Source organism: Stenella coeruleoalba (assembly GCF_951394435.1).
Source record: "Stenella coeruleoalba genome assembly, chromosome: 8".
NCBI lineage: Eukaryota > Metazoa > Chordata > Mammalia > Artiodactyla > Delphinidae > Stenella > Stenella coeruleoalba.
The window spans coordinates 45723886-45743778 of record NC_137154.1 but is presented as its reverse complement, the minus strand read 5'-3'; the positions used below and the strand labels follow the sequence as shown (position 1 = coordinate 45743778).

Sequence of the window (19893 nt, the reverse complement as noted above, 5' to 3'; positions counted from 1 at the left end):
TAGAAATATCACAGAAATCCAGATGAAGCTTGTGTTCTGGAGTCCAAAACAGTTTTGGAGACCAGGCGGTCTTCTGTCTGCCCCACCCTCGGCAGCTTGTGGATCCTTTTTCTGGGCCTTCACCCTTACTGTGACTGACTAACCCTTGCTACTTTGTTTTTTATATGTTTTTGTTTCTTCTGTTTACAACTGATTCCCTCCATACTTTCCTTTTCAACTCCTGGAGAGAAGGTCCAGTCTAGCTAATTGTCATTGTTCCTTCTGGGCAAAGCTGTTTTTACTGCTTCTTCCAGACTCCTTCCTGGGCTGCAGATGGCCACTGGTTGGCTGCCCTTGATTCAGATGCTCACCTTGGGTCCAGTCCTTGGCTATCCCTTACCCAAATAACAGCCTAGAGCTGCAGAGCCTCACCAAGGTTTGTAGTTAAGTACAGAGTAGTCACAGATGCATTCTGGGAGATCTGCAAGTCAAATTTCAAGACTCTGTTATGAATTATGTGTTTTTGTGTTTGTTTGAGGGGTTGGTGTTTGCGTGGGTGGATGTTCTTGGAGCTTATATAATCACTGTAGTATATTACTGCTTTAATGCTGCTCCTTTTTTTCTCAGCAATTATCTCTAGTATTTGGCTGACTGCTCCCTCATAGTTTTTTGCACTCTTCCTAGTGTTTTATCATATTTAACTCCTAAAGTTATTGCTTCAGGCAACACTTTTTAACTTGAGCATTAGCATCACTACTTAATGCCATTGAGTAGTACTGTTGGGGGTTATCAAGAAGATTTTATATTTATAATAATAATAAATAATAAAAGAGGGGTTCCCTGGTGGCACAGTGGTTGAGAGTCCGCCTGCTGATGCAGGGGAGGCGGGTTCGTGCCCCGGTCCGGGAAGATCCCACATGCCGCGGAGCGCCTAGGCCCATAAGCCATGGCCACTGAGCCTGCGTGTCCGTAGCCTGTGCTCCACAACGGGAGAGCCCACAACAGTGAGAGGCCCGTGTACTGCAAAAGATAAATAAATAAATAAATAAAATAATAATAAAAGAAATCACTGGTAAAAATTTGATGCTTTTAAACATTACTGGATAGCCAGTATTTCTATTTATCACTGAAGTGATGACATGAAGTAGCAGTAATATAAACACAGTTTGTAAATCATTAAGCCCACCAGCTTTGAAACTACATGATTCTTGGCAAAATTTTCAAGTCTTTGAATTCATAAAATGAGACTTTAATATTTTTTATACTGCAGTATGTCAAATCTATCAAAGTCAAACTCTACTAAAATGCAAACACAGTGTAAATATATACAAGAGATGTAGGTCAATGCCTTGGAGTGGCCCAATAGGGTTCTGTCTCTTATTAGTGACTAACAATTAAGTTTTTAAATAATAGAATATTTTTAAAGAAAGACAGTTGTAACTACACTTGTAATAAACTAGAATAGGTCTTACAAAAAATGAGTGAATTTACCATTGGTCCGTATAACATTATACTATTAGCATAAAATTCTATTACGATCAATAATTAATTTCTGAACCCAGAAACATACTAGGAATTCAGAACTGCTGAAACAGAATGTTGTAAAAAGCACGCTTACTCTTTATCTGCAGATATATAACCATTTGGTGTTTGTGCCAATAGACAAAGAAAATGAAGAAAGTTGAATAGGATTTTTGTTCTGACTGTAGCTTTTTCTCCTTTTCCCTTTGTACCTCTCCTTACAGACTAGATCTATGCTGTCCAAAATGTTGTCGCTACTGAGCACTTGAAATGTGACTAGTCAGAATTGGCATGTGCCATGAGTGTAAAATACATACCAGAGTTAAAAGACTTACAATGAAAATAAGAATGTAGGGCTTCTCTGGTGGCGCAGTGGTTGAGAGTCCACCTGCCAATGCAGGGGACACGGGTTCGTGCCCTGGTACGGGAAGATCCCACATGCCGCGGAGCGGCTGCGCCCGTGAGGCATGGCCGCTGAGCCTGCGCGTCCGGAGCCTATGCTCCGCAATGGAGAGGCCACAACAGTGAGAGGCCCGCATACAGCAAAAAAAAAAAAAAAAAAAAAGAATGTAAAATATCTCATTAATAATGTCTCCTGTTGATTACATGTTTAAATGATAATATTTTGGACATACTAGGTAAAATAAAATAATTACTAAAATTAATTTCACCTGTTTCTTTTTCCTTTTAAAATGTAGTTACTAGAACATTTTAAATTATATATGTGGGGACTTCCCTGGTGGTGCAGTGGTTAACAATCTGCCTGCCGGCGCAGGGGACACAGGTTCCATCCCTGGGAAGATCCCACATGCCGCGGAGCAGCTAAGCCCGTGCACCACAACTACTAAAGCCTGCGTGCCTAGAGCTCGCGAGCCACAACAAGAGAAACCACCTCAATGAGAAGGCTGCGCACTGCAACGAAGAGTAGCCGCTGCTCGCCACAGCTAGAGAAAGCCCGTGCGCAGCAACGAAGACCCACCATGGCCAAAAAAAAAATTATATATGTGGCTTGTATTTGTGACTCATATTTCTCTTCATTAAGTGCTAGACCAGAAGTTTCTAAATCTTCTATCCTCCAAAACAATTGAGTACCATAGTTGAGGTTGAGGACCCAATACGTGGTATTAAAAGGTCAAAATATCCCAGAAGAACCGCTGCAAATAAGCAGGACCTGTAACGTCTTGGTTTGTCTCTTAGTACTCATCCTACTTCTGCCAGAGTTGCTTAAGAAGTTGTAACTCTGTGTCTGGCTGAACTTTAAAGTAAAGAGGTCTATACCTAATGTGATAGATTTTTTTTTACAGTCTTGTTTCAAAGCTTTAGATTTTTTTTCATTGTGATGCTTACAGTTTAGAGCTTTTTCTTTCATCTATAACATAAGCATACTAGTTGTGCTGCTGAGCTGATCTCTTACTTGAAACCAGATTTCATAGAACAAGAAAGACCTAGAGTATCTAAAACTTAATGCGCTTGTGGGAAGGCAGTTTTGCCCCCTGGGGGACATTTGGCAGTGTCTGAAGACAAGTTTGGTTGTCACAATTGGGGACGTATTCTGGGTAGATGTCCTGCAAGGCATAGAACAGCCCCACTACAACAAAGGATTATTCTGTTCAAAATGTCAGCAGTACCGAATTTGTTTTGTTTTGTTTTGTTGTTTTGGTGGTACGCGGGCCTCTCACTGTTGTGGTCTCTCCCGTTGCGGAGCACAGGCTCCGGACACGCAGGCTCAGCGGCCATGGCTCACGGGCCCAGCTGCTCCGCGGCATGTGGGATCTTCCCGGACCAGGGCACAAACCTGTGTCGCCTGCATCGGCAGGTGGACTCTCAACCACTGCGCCACCAGGGAAGCCCCAGTTGTACCGAATTTGAAAACACTCATCTGAAGTACTCTGTTTAAGGTTGCCCATGTGTTCAGTTGTAAGAACCATAAGGATGATGGGATATGTGTGTTTCAGGGAGGCTATGACTGTTGTCATTGCCCTTCAGCTACACCACCCTTAGTTAAGCAGAACAGCGTGCTATTAAAGTAACATGTAATTTGTAATAAAAACATCTCAGTCGAGCTTCCATTCTGCTATGTAGTATCTGTGTGACTGTGGGCAAATTACTTAATTTCTCTGGATCTGAGACTTATTAGCTAAATGAGAACAATAATCTTTGCCTTACCCATCTCGTGGGGTTATGAAAACCAAATGAGAGTTTCATTTGATTAATATTTTAGGTAACACATGAGAATGTAATTTGTAAATGTGTTAGCATCATGCAGCATTGTTGATGCTTTACATGTTCTGTTAGAATCCAAGGTCCTTTTTCATGGTTTCCATTAGTTTTGACTTCATTAAAAACTAATTTTATTTACATTGGAGATCAAAGTCCTTTGGCTTGGCAGTTTTTAAAAACAATTTATTTTTATTTATTTATTTTTGGCTGCATTGGGTCTTCGTTGCTGCGCAGGCTTTCTCTACTTGTGGTGAGCGGGTGCTACCCTTGGTCGCAGTGCACGTGCTTCTCGTTGTGGTGGCTTCTCTTATTGCGGAGCATGGGCTGTGGGTGCGTGGGCTCAGTAGTTGTGGCTCACGGCTCTAGAGCTCAGGCTCAGTAGTTGTGGTGCACAGGCTTAGTTGCTCCACGGCATGTGGGATCTTCCTGGACCAGGGCTCGAACCTGTGTCCCCTGCATTGGCAGGCGGATTTTTAACCACTGCGCCACCAGGGAAGTCCCAGAGTCATTTTTGAGCCAAGTATGGCAATCTGCACAGATAGGATGTGGCAGCACCATCACCACATTCCCACAGAGTAGAAAGTTATTCTTCAATTTTCATGGTACCTCAATTTCTAAAATAGGTCATAATCTTTAAAAAACCTCTAACATCAGTGCAGTTGTTTAAAGTCTTGTGTTGAGTTCCAGGGAAGTGATCTTCTACTTAACACTATGTAAGTATAGACTAGGATCATATGGATTGTAATGCCTCCCACAGGCGACTCAAATGACCTAACCCCCTCTTTTCCTTTGCTTTTGAAATTGAAAATGATTTTTACATTGTTTAGAACATATGTCCTAAAATACATATATACATTATAAATACACACACACACACACACACACACACACACACACACACACACACACACACACACACACACACACACACACACACACACACACACACACACTCTTAATTCCCTGGAGTATGTCAAGGAACACCTGCATATAATGCATTGATGGATGCTCCCTGGCTTGACTTTTCTAGAGTGGGAATCGACCTGTGAGCGCTGACTATGCCCCCTTGTGGATCTCCTTTTGACTTCTTCCAGAGCTGCTGACTTCAGCCATGGAACAGAATTAACCTAACTGGCTCAGCATGATAGAATCTTCATAAAATGATGACCTGAGTCTGGAAAACCACATTACAGTTTTATCTTTTTTATCCTGAAAATTGTAATTTCATCTACTTTATTTCTGTATAAATAATTTAAATCATACTTTTTGTTTCATCTAGATTGTCTTACAAGGACATGCAACGAGAGTAACTGCTAAGTCTCAACAGAGTGGAGAGAAGGCCTTTCGATGTGGCTATGACGGATGTGGAAAATTATATACAACAGCTCATCATCTTAAGGTATATATGAAGGAAAGGCTGTGTCTAGTTATGAGAATAGGGCATTAAATGCCAATATAATGTGTTTGCAGTATTCAAACACCATTGTTCTCCCCCACCTATCAAGATACAAATACACTAACACAAAAGCCTATGCAGATTTTAGAAACTGAACTCTTTGAGGGCTTGGACTATGCTTTTTTCATCTCTGGCTCCCTCAGGTCCAGACACATGATAGGGGTACTCTACATATTTGAATACAGTTTTCTCAAATGTGAAATCTATGTAATTACATGGGAGATATATGTGTAATCATTCCGTTAACAGTGATTTGCTGAAATATAGTGAAAGTTGGTGTTAATTTGTCCTGTCTGTCAAATACATAGGCCAAGTATTTTGATTGCAGCTAAACACAACATACCATGACCCATAAAAATAATAGCTAACATTTATTGAATAACTCACAATGTGTCAGGAAGTGTGCATTTAGCATATTTGGAATAACATCCCTAGAGCCCATCTCCACTACTTATCAGTGTTTACATGTTACTTGACCTCTTAAGTACCTCATTTTCCTTATCTATAATATTGGATGATAAAAGTACCTCCCTCAATGAGTGGTTGTGAGAATTAAGTTAGTTAATTCTGTACATGTAAAGTACTGAAGAGAATGGCCTGGCATGTGGTAAAGGTTCAGTAAATGTTGGCCATTGTCATGAGTATTCATTTGTCACAGCAGCCCTCTATCGTAGGTACTTTTATGTCCCCACTTTACAGAGAGGACTTTGAGGCTGAGAGAAGGCAAGTGCCATGGCCACACCACTAGTCAGCAGTGAAGCCTTGCCTCAGATTGAGGCCCCTCTGCCAGCAGCCTCCACACTCTTAGCCTTATGTTGTGTAGCGTCTCCTTGTACTCCTGCGTCTCACCAGGTACATGTTCCATTCAAACACCTTTGACCACTCTAGAAAAACTTGAACCTCTTATTTTTTAATTTATATATATATATATATTTTTTTTTATTTTTGGCTGCGTTGGGTCTCCGTTGCTGCACACGGGCTTTCTCTAGTTGCGGCGAGTGGCTTCTCATTGTGGTGGCTTCTCTTGTTATGGAGCATGGGCTCTAGGCACGTGGGCTTCGGTAGTTGCAGCACGCGGGCTCAGCAGTTGTGGCACGCAGGCTTCAGTAGTTGTGGCTCACGGGCTCTAGAGTGCAGGCTCAGTAGTTGTGGCGCACGGGCTTAGTTGCTTTGTGTCGTGTGGGATCTTCCCGGACCAGAGATGGAAGCCGTGTCCCCTGCATTGGCAGGCGGATTCTTAACCACTGTGCCACCAGGGAAGTCCCCTGTTCCTTATTTAAAATGAGTACTTCTTAATGTACAACATTTGGTCTATATTGAGAATTATTGACCTGTAGTTTTTGAGAAAAGAAGTTATCTTTTGTTTTTCAAAAATAACATACAAGCAACAACATAATTCAGCAGTGGGGAAATAAAAATGTCTCTGTGGAGACCATCCACCTGTGGAGTGCCTCAAGGAAATAAACTCATGCCCGTGTTTTGATAACAGGTGCATGAGCGATCACACACAGGAGACCGGCCTTATCAGTGTGAGCATGCAGGCTGTGGGAAAGCATTTGCAACAGGTAAAAACATGAATTTTCTTTGTTTCTTGGTTCCACTTGGGGGTCAAGCAGAGACGGGTCAGAGGCAGGAACTGACCCCTTGCCTTGGTCTGAATTAGTGGGCACACAGTGACTAGTTTTCCAATCTCTCCCTTACTGCGTTTTGTCCTGCTTGCTCTGTTCTCTCTCTGTGTTCTCATTTTGCTCCTCAGACCTGTTTCTGCCTACTGTGTTTGTTATTTCACTCCACACTCTGCTTTCTTTTAGCAGGAAAAACAAAAGTCGAGCATTAAAGCTGACACAGAGTTTAACATTAGGACAGACCTTAGGGGGAACCATGGGAAACAGGGGCTTAGCAGTGGGACGGGTCCCTCCCAGGTACACATCCAAGAGGGCCAGAACTGTTGCCAGGCCTCCTGACTTCACCCTATTCCTCTTTCCATGTCACAATTCTTTTTGGTTTTGTTTCTCAGGATTTTTTCTTTTTTATTACGAAAATTTACAAACATTTATATAAATGAAAACTGTTAGAGTATACCACCATAAACAGTTCAGCATGCATATCAATATTTGTTTACATTTCTTTTTTGAGGTAAAATTTACATACAGTTTACTGTACAAATATTAATTGTAACATTCTATAAGTTTTTTTCCTGTATTCATCCATTTATTCATTTATTTATTTAAAAAAAATTTTATTGGAGTATAGTTGATTTACAGTGTTGTGATAGTTTCAGGTGTACAGCAAATGAATCAGTTATACATATTCATATATCCACTCTCCCCCTTTTTTTTTTTGGATTCTTTTCCCATATAGGCCATTACAGAGTATTGAGTAGAGTTCCCTATGCTATGCAACAGGTTCTTATTAATTATTTTATATATAGTAGTGTGTATATGTCATTCTGAGTCTCCCAATTTATCCCTCCCACCCCCCACTTATCCCCTGGTAACCGTAAGTTTGTTTTCTACATCGTGACTCTACTTCTGTTTTGTAAATAAGTTCATTTGTACCCTTTTTTTTAGATTCCACATATAAGCAGTATCATATGATATTTGTCTTTCTGTGTCTGACTTACTTCACTCAGTATGGCAATCTCTAGGTCCATCCATGTTCCTGCAGATGGCATTATTTTGTTCTTTTTTATGGCTGAGTAATATTCCATTGTATATATGTACATATCTTCTTTATCCATTCCTCTGTTGATGGACGTTTAGGTTGCTTCCATATCCTGGCTATTGTAAATAGTGCTGCAGTGAACATTGCAGTGCATGTATCTTTTTGAATTATGGTTTTCTCCGGGTATCGTGTCTTGATTCTACTTCAAGATTTTGGGATATGAGTTGTAAACATCTAATAAGATTGGGGCACTCTAGAGTGCCCCAAAAAGAAGCACACAATCTCTTCTAGACAGAGATGAAACTATTGAATTTTCAGCAGGACAGTCCTGAGTTGTCATACTCTTGTACCTTTTTAATAGTTATTCTGTTGTGTTTGCCTAGTATTATATCCTTGGTGTTTACTATATTTTTCAATAACTTAATCTCAATGGGCATACTTAGAGGGGTCTTGTGTAATTATATTTCTTTTAAATTTTTCTTAAAGGTTATGGATTAAAAAGTCATGTCAGAACTCATACAGGAGAAAAGCCATATCGGTGTTCAGAAGATAATTGTACTAAATCTTTCAAAACTTCAGGAGATCTACAAAAACATATCAGAACTCATACAGGTACTGGTGTGAAGAAATGTCATATCTAGGCAAGGAGTTCTTAATCTGCAGGAAGGAACTTGGGGAAGTAGTTTCTGGAAGCGTTTCAGGGAGTCAACGTCAAGGGCTTCTCTTAAACTCCCAAAACTCCATGCAATTTGCCATTCGTGCATGTATGCTTCTTTCCAGGATGAGGGCCTGTAACGCTGTTAGATTCTCAAAGGGGTTCATGTTCCAAGAGATTAACGATGGCCCTAGACCACCAACCCTCTCAGTTTTCAGGAATTATCTGAGCAACAGTCTTATTTACCTAGGATTATACATCTACTTAGTAGCGCAACAGAGACCAGAACCTAAGGCACCCAATTCCTTCTCAGTTTAGTACTGCTTCTTCTGCATTAAGCTGCTTCTAAAAAAAGTGTCTGAACCCCTCACAGCCCCACAGAAAGAAAGGCTTGTTACTTCCTTGTGATCATCTCCCCTGTCCTTAAATTCCTTCTCTGCTTTTCCTAAAGGATACTTTGTTCTTATCTTCCCTCCCCTCCCCTCCCCTCCTTGTACTTGATTATTTGCAGATTGGTAATATAAAGGTAATTATTTGCTTTGGCTCAGAGCTGGAAGAGTTTCAGAAACTGTTGATAAGAGATGCTATTATAAGCTGTTGACTAAGTAGTATAGCATAAGGTCCTTTAGTTTGAGATTTTACTGCAGATGTTTTAAACATAGTGTTATCGCTTTGTCCCCAAATACTTCTAAGTATTCTGAGATAGTTTAGCAGATTTTCATGGAGGATTCTTCCAGTCATTAAAGTTTAACTTTTAGTTCAAATATGATCCCAAATCGGCTTTACTTTACAGTGTTCAGGAACAAAGCTGTAGGTCCCTGCTTCTATTTCATTCGTGCTCTTAGTTTTATCTGTTATATCAGAGGCAAGCGTCTCCAAGCTCCTGAGAATAGTAATATATTCAGCAAGGATTTTTGATTCATATTATGCGTTAGACACTAGATTTTAAAAGGACCAAAAATTCTTTTTCTTCAAGTATTATAGAATAAAGTAGGAGGTAAGCTTTTAGGGGATTCTAGGGTTGTTCTAACTTAATCCTTATTCCAAACTCTATTTTTCTTTTGTATTTCTTTATGATATGTATTTCTTTGTCTTCTTTTCTCAGCTCATTTTTTAATATGCCTTTCTGGGTAATTCCATTTTGGAAAGTCATGTAATCAGTGATGAGTTTTGAATACTATTCAGATTTTCCTATGTAAATTTAAGTTTGGAGTAGATGATGCTGTTGACAGAAAAAAAGAGAAAAAAACTCAAAGGGAAGTTCAATACAAAAAGGCTAGAGTCTGAGCATGAATGATCCTAAGCAGAATTGAAGGATAAGACATTTCAATTTTCTGTGTATTTTTGCACCATTTAATGTATTTCCCTTCGTGTTTTCAGGAGAAAGGCCCTTTAAATGTCACTTTGAAGGCTGTGGTCGGTCTTTCACAACATCGAATATCAGAAAAGTGCATATTAGGACACACACAGGAGAAAGACCTTATTACTGCACAGAACCAGGATGTGGGAGGGCATTTGCCAGTGCAACCAATTATAAAAACCATGTGAGGATACACACAGGTAACGGTCTCTAGTTCTTGGTCTTCTGTCTTTCAAGGCTCAATTGAATTCCTGCCTCTCCTATAAACCATTTACAAGTAATCTCTTCCCTCCTTCCTGCCACTTGGCATGGTAGAAATGGATTATGCAACTTGAAAAAACTTCACCTTAGCATTTTTTTTTTTTTTTTTTGCGGTATGCGGGCCTCTCACTGTTGTGGCCTCTCCTGTCGCGGAGCACAGGCTCCGGACACGCAGGCTCAGCGGCCATGCCTCACGGGCCCAGCCGCTCCGCGGCATGTGGGATCTTCCCGGACTGGGGCACGAACCCGTGTCCCCTGCATCGGCAGGCGGACTCTCAACCACTGCGCCACCAGGGAAGCCCCACCTTAGCATTTTTACATTTATTTATTCAACAGTTATTGACCATCTGCTCTTTGTTCCCCTGCCAGGCACCAGAAATACAGAGACAGACAAGATATTTTCCAGGACAGTTGATTTAGGGAGGCATAGTAGACATGATTATTGCAGAGTGTCTATGGATATATATTTTTAACAGCTTTATTGAGATATAATTCACGAACTGTACAATTCATCCATTTAAAGTATATGATTCATTGTTTTTTATTATATTCACAGGGTTGTACAACCATCACCAAAATCCAATTTTAGAACATTTTCATCTCACCTGAAAGAAACTCCATACTTGTTAGCAGTCTTCTCCCACCCTACCCCCCAGCCATAAGCAATTATGGATTTTCCCATTCTGAATATTTCATATAGATGTACAGTATATGGTGTTTATTGTCTGGTTTCTTTCCCTTAGCATAATAGTACTGAGGTTCAGCCATGTCATATCAATAGTTCTTTCCTTTTTAATTACTGACTAGTATTCCTTTATATGAATGCATCAAATTTTATTTATCAATTTACCAGTTATTTTCACTTTTTGGCTATTATGAATAATGCTGCTGGAGTATTCATGTACAATTTTTTGTCTGGACGTGTGGTGTTTTTATTTTGGCTGTACCACACAGTTCTTGGGATCTTGGTTCCCTTGCCAGGGATTGAACCTAGGCCCTTGGCAGTGAGAATGCAGAGTCCTAACCACTGGACCACCAGGGAATTCCATTTTTTTCTTTTTTTTGGATATATGTTTTTATTCCTCTTGGGTATACACCTAGGAGTGGAATTGTTGGATCTTATGATAACTTTGTTTAACATTTTGAGGAACTGCCAAATTGTTTTCCAAAGTGGCTGCAACATTTTACGTTCTCACCAGCAATGTATGAGGGTTCCAATTTCTCCACATCCTAGCAAACAGTTGTTATCTCTCTTTTTGATTTTAGCCATCATAGTGTGTGTGAAGTGGTATCTACCTCATTGTGCTTTTGATTTGTATTTTCCTAGTTTGCTAATGATGTTGAGCATCTTTTTATGTGCTTATTGGCCATTTGTATGTATTTTGGGGGGAAATGTCTGTTCAGATTCTTAGCCCATTTTTTAAATTGGGTTGCCTTTTTTTTGGTTGGGTTATAAGAATTCTTTATTATATTCTGCATACAAGTCCCTTGTTAGGTATGTGATTTACAGACATTTTTTCCTGTTATTGTGGGTTTTTTGTTTTCGTTTTTTTTTCAATTTCTTGATGGTGTCATTTGCAGCTCAAAAGTTTTTAGTTTTTTTTTTTTGGCCACGCTTCATGGTTTGCAGGATTCCTAGTTCCCCAACCAGGGATCATACCCGGCCCCCTGCAGTGAAAGCACTGAGTCCTAACCACTGGACTGCTGGGGAATTACCCAAAACTTAAAATTTTTTTTTTTAATTGGAGTATAATTGTTTTACAATGTTGTGTTAGTTTCTGCTGTACAATGAAGTGAATCAGCTATATGTATACCTATATCCCCTCCCTCTTGGACCTCCCTCCCACCCTCCCCCATCCCACCCATCTAGGTTGCCACAGAGCACCGAGCTGAGCTTCCTGTCCTTTATAGCATGTTCCTGCTAGCTATCTGTTTTACGCATGGTAGTGTATATATATCAATCCTAGTCTCCCAGTTCGTCCCACCCTCCTCTTAAAACGTTTTAATTTTGATTCTCCACTTTGTGGTTGTATTTTTTTTTATTTGAAGTATGGTTGATTTATAATATTGTGTTAGTTTCAGATGGTTGTTTTTTTTTTGTTTTTTTTTTTTGTTTTTTTGCGGTATGCGGGCCCCTCACTCTTGTGGCCTCTCCCGTTGCGGAGCACAGGCTCCGGACACGCAGGCTCAGTGACCATGGCTCACGGGCCTAGCCGCTCCGCAGCATGTGGGATCTTCCCAGACCAGGGCACGAACCTGTGTCCCCTGCATCGGCAGGCGGACTGTCAACCACTGCACCACCAGGGAAGCCCAGATGGTTGTATTTTTGATGTGAGTGGAAAGGTGAATGAGAGCGAGATTTTTAATGTATTGTTTTTATTACTGATATTAAGAGTAAACTTGTGATAATTCAAAATGAAAAGACATTTTTGAAGAATGGAACTTTGGTTGCGTAAGTTAGTCTGCATTCTGCAGACCCCTGGATATCTCTGGAAATGTTTTCAGGCATTTACAACAATCCCTTTCCTTTGAAACTGGTACATTCACAAGTTTTGAATACTGCTATGGACAGAGGGGAAGCCTTAAGAGGATTTAAAGAAAATTTGTTTTTTTAGGAAAAAAATCACTCTGTCAATACCATAGAAAGAAGTTAAAGGGAGATGAGACCATAAGCAAGGAGACTGATTAAGGGCCGTTCGAATATTTGAAGTGAGTGAGATGGAGAAGGATAAAAATGAAAGACATTGAAGAGGTAACAGCAAAGGACCTGGTGACCAAGTTAGTCATGAGGAAGGATGTGGAGAAGAGAAAATCCTATTGCACTGTTGGTGGGAATGTAAATTGGTACAGCCACTATGGAAAACAGTATGGAGGTTCCTCAAAAAATTAAAAATAGAACTACCATACAATCCAGCAATTACACTTCTGGGTATTTTAATGAAGAAAACAAAAACACTAATTCAAAAAGATATATACACCCCTGTGTTCATTGCAGCATTATTTACAGTAGCCAAGATATGGAAGCAACCTAAGTATCCATTGATAGATGAATGGATAAAGATGTGATACACATAGGGAGTTCCCTGGTGGTCCAGTGGCTAAGACTCCATGTTCCCAATGCAGGGGGCCCGGGTTCAATCCCTGGTCAGGGAACTAGATCCCACATGCCCCAACTAAGAGTTTGCATGCCGCAATTAAAGATCCTGCATGCCACAACTAAAAGATCGTGCATGCTGCAACTAAAGATCCCACATGCTGCAACTAAAAGATCCCGCATGCCACAACTAAGACCCAGTGCAGCCAAATAAATAAATATTAAAAAAAAAAGATGTGATACACATACAATGGAATATTAGCCATAAAAAAGAATGAAATCTTGCAATTTGTGACAACATGGATACCTAGAGGGTATTAAGCTAAGTGAAATAAGTCAGACAGAGAAAGACAAATACCATATAATTTCACTTATGTGGAGCTTAAAAATAAAACAGACAAACGTAAAACAAAAACAGACACATGGATAGAGAAAACAAACCTGGTAGTTGCCAGAGGGGAGGGGGTTGGGGGATGAGTGAAATAGGCGTGGGAGATTAAGAGGTACAAGCTTCCAGGTATAAAATAAATGAGTCATGGGATATACAGCATAGGGAATATAATCAATAATATTGTAATAACTTGGTACGTTGATAAATGGTAGCTAGACTTATTGTGGTGATCATTTTGTAATGTGTAAAAATATTGAATCAGTATGCTATACACCTGAAACTAATATTGTAAGTCAATTATACTTCAATTTAAAAAAGTATAATTTCAAGACAAAATCACAAAACAACCCCCCTCCCACCAAAAATACAAATTCATTTCCATCTTGACTGTGGTTTGGTGCCACCTAGTGGCAGTTTCTGCTCCAGCCTAAATATGAATAGGGCTGGTTCTCTGAGTTGGAATTGCCTGACATTTCCCTGCCTGGCCTTGCCCTTGTCATATCTCCCCCACAACCATTCCCCAAGATAAGAACTTTAACCTGCCCTGCTTTGAGAATGCAGGCTGGGCAAAGGACAGAAGCAATTTCAATTACTAATGTCTAAGACGTATATTACAGATTACATTAGTGATTTTATATTTGTGGTTGGTTTTACTGGTTCAGAACCATGGAAAAAGATGGAGTTAACCCAAGAAAGGTGTAAAATGAGAACAAACTGGGATATGCATATGTATACACACATAAACACATTTTAGAGAGTATATGAGTTCATACTAGTACATCCAATTCCAGCTCATCTTACAAAGCTCTTTTCTTCCCTCATTCCGTATTTGTATGTCCCTTCTTCCATAGTAAGTGCTCTAGCTTCCAACAACATTGACACATTTATTCATTGCTTAATCCTTTATTACACCTAAAATAGTTTCAGAGTTGTTTTGCCCATAGCACTACAATAAACAAGCCTACCAAGAAGAGCTGAAGATTTGTTTGCAGTTTTCCCCACTCCAGCCCGGTCCAAGACTGAGAGCATTAGTCAAATACTGTGTGTATGAGTTACTTTAATTAGTTTATTCTCCCCCTGCTACCCCCCACCCTGGCCCTGGCTCCCATACCCCTTCTAAGTGGTTACAAGTATTCATTTAAACTAAGGTTGGGGGGACTTCGTTGGTGGCGCAGTTGTTAAGAATCTGCCTGCCAATGCAGGGGACACAGGTTTGAACCCTGGTCCTGGAAGATGCCACATGCCACGGAGCAACTAACCCCGTGCGCCACAACTACTGAGCCTGGGATCTAGAGCCCGTGCTGCGCAGCAAGAGAAGCCACCGCAATGAGAAGCCCACACACCACAACGAAGAGTAGCCCCCACTCACTGCAGCTAGAGAAAGCCCAAGCACGCAATGAAGACCCAGTGCAGCCAAAAATAAATAAATAAATAAATTTATAAAAGAAAAAAAAACTACAGTTAGGTTAATTTGTTCCAGTTTGCTCTCAGTGTTAGATTCCCCCCACTACATATTAACAGTGTCTAGATATTTTATGATATTAAATAATTATTGTTAATTTTGTTATTTAAAAACATCCATCTTTTATACAATCTGAAATTTATAGATGAGATAGAATGCTATCTGGAGCTGTTTCAGAATAATCCAGGGTGGGAAGAGGGGGCAGAAATGTGTGGTGAATAAATGAAACTATATTGGCCATAAATTGATAGTTGAAGCTAGATGATTGGTACATGGGGGTTTATTGCACTGTTTCTCTATACTTTTGTGTATGTTTGAAATTTTCTATAATGAAAAGTTCTAAAAATATATGTACTGCCTACATTGTTCTCAGACTGTTTCATGGAAAAAGAATTACTTTGTATTGAGTTGTTTTTAGTGAATATTTAATAGCTTTTGATTGGATGCAAGAAGTCAACTGAAGTTAATATAAAATGTGTGTCCTTTTAGATTTACTGAAGTGTCCAAACTATGTCTCATAGACTTTTTAGAAAATCTTTGTTTATTATCCTTATAAAACCCTTAGGGTGGGATTTCCCTGGTGGCACAGTGGTTAAGACCCTGCGCTCCCAGTGCAGGGGGCCTGGTTTCAATCCCTGGTCAGGGAACTAGATCCCACATGCATGCCACAACTAAGAGTTCACATGCCACAGCTAAGGAGCCTGCCTGCCGCAACTAAGGAGCCCTTCTGCCGCAACTAAGGAGCCCATGTGCCACAACTAAGACCCAGTGTAAATAAATAAATATATATATATTTGGGGACTTCCCTGGCAGTGCAGTGGATAAGACTGCGCTCCCAATGCAGGGGGCCTGGGTTCAATCCCTGGTCAGGGAACTAGGTCCCACATGCATGCTGCAGCTAAAAGTTCTCATGCCACACAACTAAGGAGCCCACCTGCTGCAACTAAGGAGCCTTGGAGCCCCAACTAAGGAACCCACCTTCCACAACTAAGACTTGGTGTAACCAAATAAATAAATAAAAATTTTTAGAAAATAAATAAATAAATATATTTTTTAAAACCCTTAGGGTAAGCTACATTAGTTATACTAATAATTGCATTTATTATTGCCATTATTAGTAAAGTATCACTAATGATATCTAGATTATCTTGTTATAGGTAACAATAACAGTTTCACCAAATCTTAGAGTTAACTGGGCAATAAACATCGCCATCCTTATTTTTCACATCCCTTGTAATTAAGGGGAAAGCAGTATTCAGGCATGGGATGAGACTCAGGGTGCAGACCACCTTTTGATCCAAGTTGAAACCATAGTTAAGGAGTCTTGTCTTGTTCACTGCCTCCTAGCAGGATAGAAAGGGATTTGACAGCTATTTATTTTTGCCACTAGAGGTTCCCTCTCTCTGCCTCCTCCCCCACCCCCTCCCCCCTCCCCCCACCAGAAGGTATGGAATGATTATGCCTTCATAGGTAAAAGTTGATTTTTTTGTATGTGTGTGCTGTTCTTAGGGGAAAAGCCATATGTTTGTACAGTCCCTGGGTGTGACAAAAGGTTCACAGAATATTCCAGTTTGTACAAACATCATGTTGTTCACACTCACTCCAAACCGTACAACTGTAACCACTGTGGGAAGACATACAAGCAGATCTCCACGCTGGCCATGCACAAACGGACAGCTCACAATGACACTGAGCCCATCGAGGAGGAGCAGGAAGCCTTCTTTGAGCCTCCCCCAGGTAAGGGTTTTTTCCAGTATGTCTATGTCTGTGTTTGAAAATCAACAGTTATGAACGTAATTTATGACTTAAAGCATTTTCTCAAATCATAAAGTTTTTCAAATAGTCACACAAACATATCGTTTACAGCTGTGATAATTGCTATCAAAGAAAGGCGCTTAATGCTCTGGGATATAAGAGGGGAAGTTAGTCTAGTCTCGTAGGTCAGAGAAGGCTCCCCTGAGGAAGTGATTTTTGGAGAGATCTACAGGGTGAATAAGGGTTAACTTGGTGTAGAGTCAGGGATGTGGGGGGTTGGGGGGGTGGTAAACAGGGAGCAAAGGCAAGAGAACGATCCAAATAGAGGGATTGGCACAAGCGAAAAGCCCTGAGGTGGGAGAGAGCACAGTAAATCGGAGAGACTGAAAGAAGCCTGGCCAGCATGGCACTTCTGCTTGGGAAGGTGGTATGAAATGAGACTGCACAGCAAGTCAGGGGCAGCCTAGACTATTTGGGTGTATTAAGATGTTGGTCTTAATCATAAGAGCGGTGAAGCACTCCCAGATAACTCTTAGTTGATTCATGTGCTATTCAGTAGTGTTGTTGGAGACAAAAACATTCATTTCAATAAGGATAAACTCTTGGAAAAAATATTTTAGAGAATTAGATTCTATGATTTCAGTTAAATAAATCAGCATAGTTAAACAGGTAAAATGAAGTAGGTTTTTCTAAAACAAACAAACAAAAAGAAACATATGTTGTCCTATTTCATTGAGTACCTTCTAAATGGAGTAAATTTGAAAATTAAAACATCTTTACCCATTCTTAACAACTAGTATTGAAGTGTTGAAAAACATTTAGGTAGGAAAAAAATGGTTGGAGAATAAGGAAAAGAACAGATCATTCACTGTCTACTCAGATAATTCCCTGGAGTTCTAATTTGTCTTTTCAGATATCAGTCATGTGATAGTAAGAAAATAACAATTCCTTCACTCTTCTATTTTTTAGTTTTTTTATTTTTGGCCACGCCACATGGCTTGTGGGATCTTAGTTTCCTGACCAGGGATTGAACCCAGGTCCCTGGTAGTAAAAGTGCCTAACCACTGGACCACCAGGGAATTCCCCCAAATTCCTTCACTCTTGAATGCTATGCTGTTTTCTAGCCAAAGCAGTGTAAGTGTGCATTGTTAGATATCACAACAGCTGCTAAATGTTACAATTAGAAAGCAGACTTTCATGATGTCAAACTTAGGTTTAAGACTGTTCCTCTTTTAAGCTTCCTCAATCTCTTCCTTAAATGTTGATATTTCAGATTGTCAAAATTTCTTGTGTTCTAGAAGATAATCTATAATAATATACATTTTGTTAAAAAAATTAAAGTAAGATTGTTTTTCCAAGAATAAGGATGGGTTTATGTTCCTTTTCTCCCATATGGTCCCCTAGGTTTTGAACCCATTGGAATAATGGTATAATAATAAATATAATAAATAGCCATGGAACAGAACAAAAAGAAATGAAGTAATGAGTGTCATAGAGATTACACCATGATGACTGTAGCTGTATGAGTGTAGGCATCAACCATAACTTTGAGAAGTACTCATAAATTAGCATATAAAGTCCTTCTTTGAAGGAAAAAAAAATATTTACCCTTTTTCTGGCATCATGAGAGGTGGAAAGCAATAGAAGAGAGGGATCAATAATGTTCCTGGTTGCCAAGTATGGCAATAATTGACTATTGAAATTGCTGTTTACTTGCTGGTTCTTTGTGAAATAAAGAAGTGGAGGGGGGCTCCTGTTCTGTTACTTACTAAATGGTTAACCTTAACCCAGATAATATGCCATTACGTTGTCTTTACACAATGATGTCACTGTGTACTCATGACTTATAATCAGTCACTTGTGTTAAAAGAGTAAGTAACTTAGTGTTAGTACATTGTGTTTACATACCATTCTGGTTTTGTGGTTAATGTTTATGAAGGTTGTCTTATCATTTTTAGCAGCTTCTTAAGTGACTGCAAGGACTTAGTGCATACTTGCCATGTTGGAAGGGTTATTTGCCAGTTAGTCTCCCTGTACAGTTCCCCCACTCCCTGCCCCAGCACACATGCATGGTATCACATAATTACTCCAAATAAGAGAATAAGCAAGGTCTCTCAAAATTAGAACAGTTACACTTTATGTGGAAAAGTTTGGTTTGGTCTGCTTTGATTTGGTTTGGCTTTGCAAAAGAGGAGGTGGAGAGATTGGCAGGAGGTGCTGGAAGCCATTTTCATGGTTTAGAATTTAGGGACTTCCCTGGTGGTCCAATGGTTTAGACTGCACTTCCAATGCAAGGGCCTCGGGTTCAATCCCTAGTCAGGAAACTAAGATCCCACATGCCACATGGCCAAAGAAAAAAAAACATGATTTAGAATTTAATACACATGCCATTTAACTTTTGACAGTTTTCTCTGTAATATTTAAAATCTCCTCTGTTTTCTAAACAGCTTGGTTGTTTGATCAAATGAATAATTCATTTGTTTTAAACAGGTCAAAGTGAAGATGTTCTTAAAGGGTCCCAGATCACGTATGTTACAGGTGTAGAAGGGGACGATGTTGTGTCTACACAAGTAGCCACAGTAACCCAGTCTGGGTTGAGTCAACAGGTTACACTCATATCCCAGGACGGGACTCAGCATGTAAGTACCCACCAAAAGTCAAACAAGTTAAATAATATTTCTCTGAGCCTGGGCTTGAAAGGCAGGTTGGGTCCCAATTGAGGAAAGCCTTGAATTGGGGCACAGAGTTTGGAGTTTAGCTTGTAGGCAGTGCTGGATCTCCTGGAGGCTTTCTAGTAGCCTGTTGAAAGCGACTACCTGCAGGGAGATTAGTAAAGAGAGAAGGTTTGTGACTCTGTAGAATTCAAATGGTGTTATGGGTATTGTTCAAATGTGAGGTGGTGAAGGTCAGAACCACAGTGAAATTGAGGGCTTGAAAAGTAATAGATCCATATGAAACCCAATTCAGAGAAGGGATAGGATTGAGAAGTCAGCAGAGGTTTGGCTGAGGAGACGAGGACATCATTAAAAGATCCTGGCAAGTCAGTGATGGGCACATCTGTAAAATTTCCAGAGT

The 19893-nt window shown here is 40.0% G+C and overlaps 1 protein-coding gene across 6 annotated transcripts in view; it reads left to right on the top strand.

Annotated features, from left to right (window-relative positions):
• The window catches only part of ZNF143 (zinc finger protein 143), a 54592-nt gene that overhangs the window by 20677 nt on the left and 14022 nt on the right, over nt 1-19893 (top strand). For 5 of the 6 annotated variants that reach the window (XM_079930306.1, XM_079930308.1, XM_079930307.1 and 2 more), the window contains exons 8-13: nt 5000-5119; nt 6666-6741; nt 8327-8452; nt 9876-10055; nt 16573-16800; nt 19309-19457. In XM_079930306.1, coding sequence (XP_079786432.1) covers nt 5000-5119; nt 6666-6741; nt 8327-8452; nt 9876-10055; nt 16573-16800; nt 19309-19457 — 879 coding nt within the window. The remainder of the gene's footprint in view (nt 1-4999; nt 5120-6665; nt 6742-8326; nt 8453-9875; nt 10056-16572; nt 16801-19308; nt 19458-19893) is intronic. The other variant, XM_079930311.1, reaches the window with a different exon arrangement.